Source organism: Panthera uncia (genome assembly GCF_023721935.1).
Source record: "Panthera uncia isolate 11264 chromosome B2 unlocalized genomic scaffold, Puncia_PCG_1.0 HiC_scaffold_25, whole genome shotgun sequence".
NCBI classification, from domain to species: Eukaryota; Metazoa; Chordata; class Mammalia; order Carnivora; family Felidae; genus Panthera; species Panthera uncia.
The window spans coordinates 3,126,079-3,127,335 of record NW_026057581.1 but is presented as its reverse complement, the minus strand read 5'-3'; the positions used below and the strand labels follow the sequence as shown (position 1 = coordinate 3,127,335).

Below are 1,257 nucleotides of genomic sequence, written 5' to 3'. Positions count from 1 at the left end.
AAGCGCCACCGCAAGGTGCTGCGCGACAACATCCAGGGCATCACCAAGCCCGCCATCCGGCGGCTGGCCCGGCGTGGCGGCGTCAAGCGCATCTCCGGCCTCATCTACGAGGAGACCCGCGGGGTGCTCAAGGTGTTCCTGGAGAACGTGATCCGGGACGCCGTCACCTACACGGAGCACGCCAAGCGCAAGACGGTCACGGCCATGGACGTGGTGTACGCGCTCAAGCGCCAGGGCCGCACCCTCTACGGCTTCGGGGGCTAAGCTGCGCACCTGCAGCCTCCGCGTAATCCCAAAAGGTCCTTCTCAGGGCCACCCATTCGGTCACAGGAAGAGCTGTTAACCGAGGAAGGTTTGTCCGTGTTCCCTTTAATTCTGACTGCAGGCGGGCAGCCACGTGACATGGCCGCGGTCATGTGCGCGGAGCCAGGGGAGGGAAGTCTCAGCTGGGAGAATGCTGCCTCCAGTGCGTATGTTCTGGCGGCTTTATGGCGCGGGCTTTCTCGCCAGCGACTGCACTCTTCTCCATTTTCCTGTCCGGCAGGCAGCTGGCCTTGAGGCCACGCCGGACCTGCCGTGCTACCGGTTTTCTGACACGGAGTTCGTATTTGTCCTCATTGTTAACAGGGCCCACAAATACCACCAGTGAGTTTTGATTGGACAAGTTTGCTAGGTGCATATCCTAATCTGACAGTGATGGCGCAAATTAAGTCTCCATATTCCTCTACTGGCTCCTTCCCATCTCTATACCTCTATGTCTATCTCTATCTCTATATCTATATATCTCTATATCTATAATTCAGTATCAACTTAACCCATACCTCTCATTCACTACGTCCTTAACATTTTATTAAATCTCCAAGTAATCTTGAGTAGGTCCACGTCTCAGTCACTCTTCATGATTATGTGACTTCACCACTCACTAAAAATACCCTTGCCGAGCGCCTGGGTGGCTCAGGCAGTTAAGCGGTTAAGCGTCAGACTAACTCAAGTCATGATCTCATGATTTGCGCGGGTTCGAGCCCACATGGGGTTCTGCGCTGACAGCGCAGGGCCTGCCTGGGATTCTCGTTTTCTCTTTCTCTGCCCCCCCCCCCGCACTTGCGCGCATTCTATCTCCCCAAAAATAAAGTAAACTTAGAAAAAAAATACCCTTGCCATGGTTACCAGTGACCTGCTAATTGCCAGATCCAAAATCACAAAAAATGTCATCCCTGCTACAGCTGATCCTGTTGCATCACTCCTCCCTCCACAATC

General features: G+C 53.9%; 1 protein-coding gene across 1 annotated transcript in view; it reads left to right on the top strand.

The window, feature by feature from the left end:
* The window catches only part of LOC125908491 (uncharacterized), a 19,711-nt gene extending 19,401 nt beyond the window's left edge, over positions 1-310 (top strand). Inside the window, exon 7 of the mRNA XM_049611334.1 lies at positions 16-310. Within this exon, the coding sequence (XP_049467291.1) occupies positions 16-264 (249 nt within the window). The 3' untranslated portion in view covers positions 265-310. The remainder of the gene's footprint in view (positions 1-15) is intronic.
* The last annotated feature ends 947 nt before the right edge of the window (positions 311-1,257 follow it).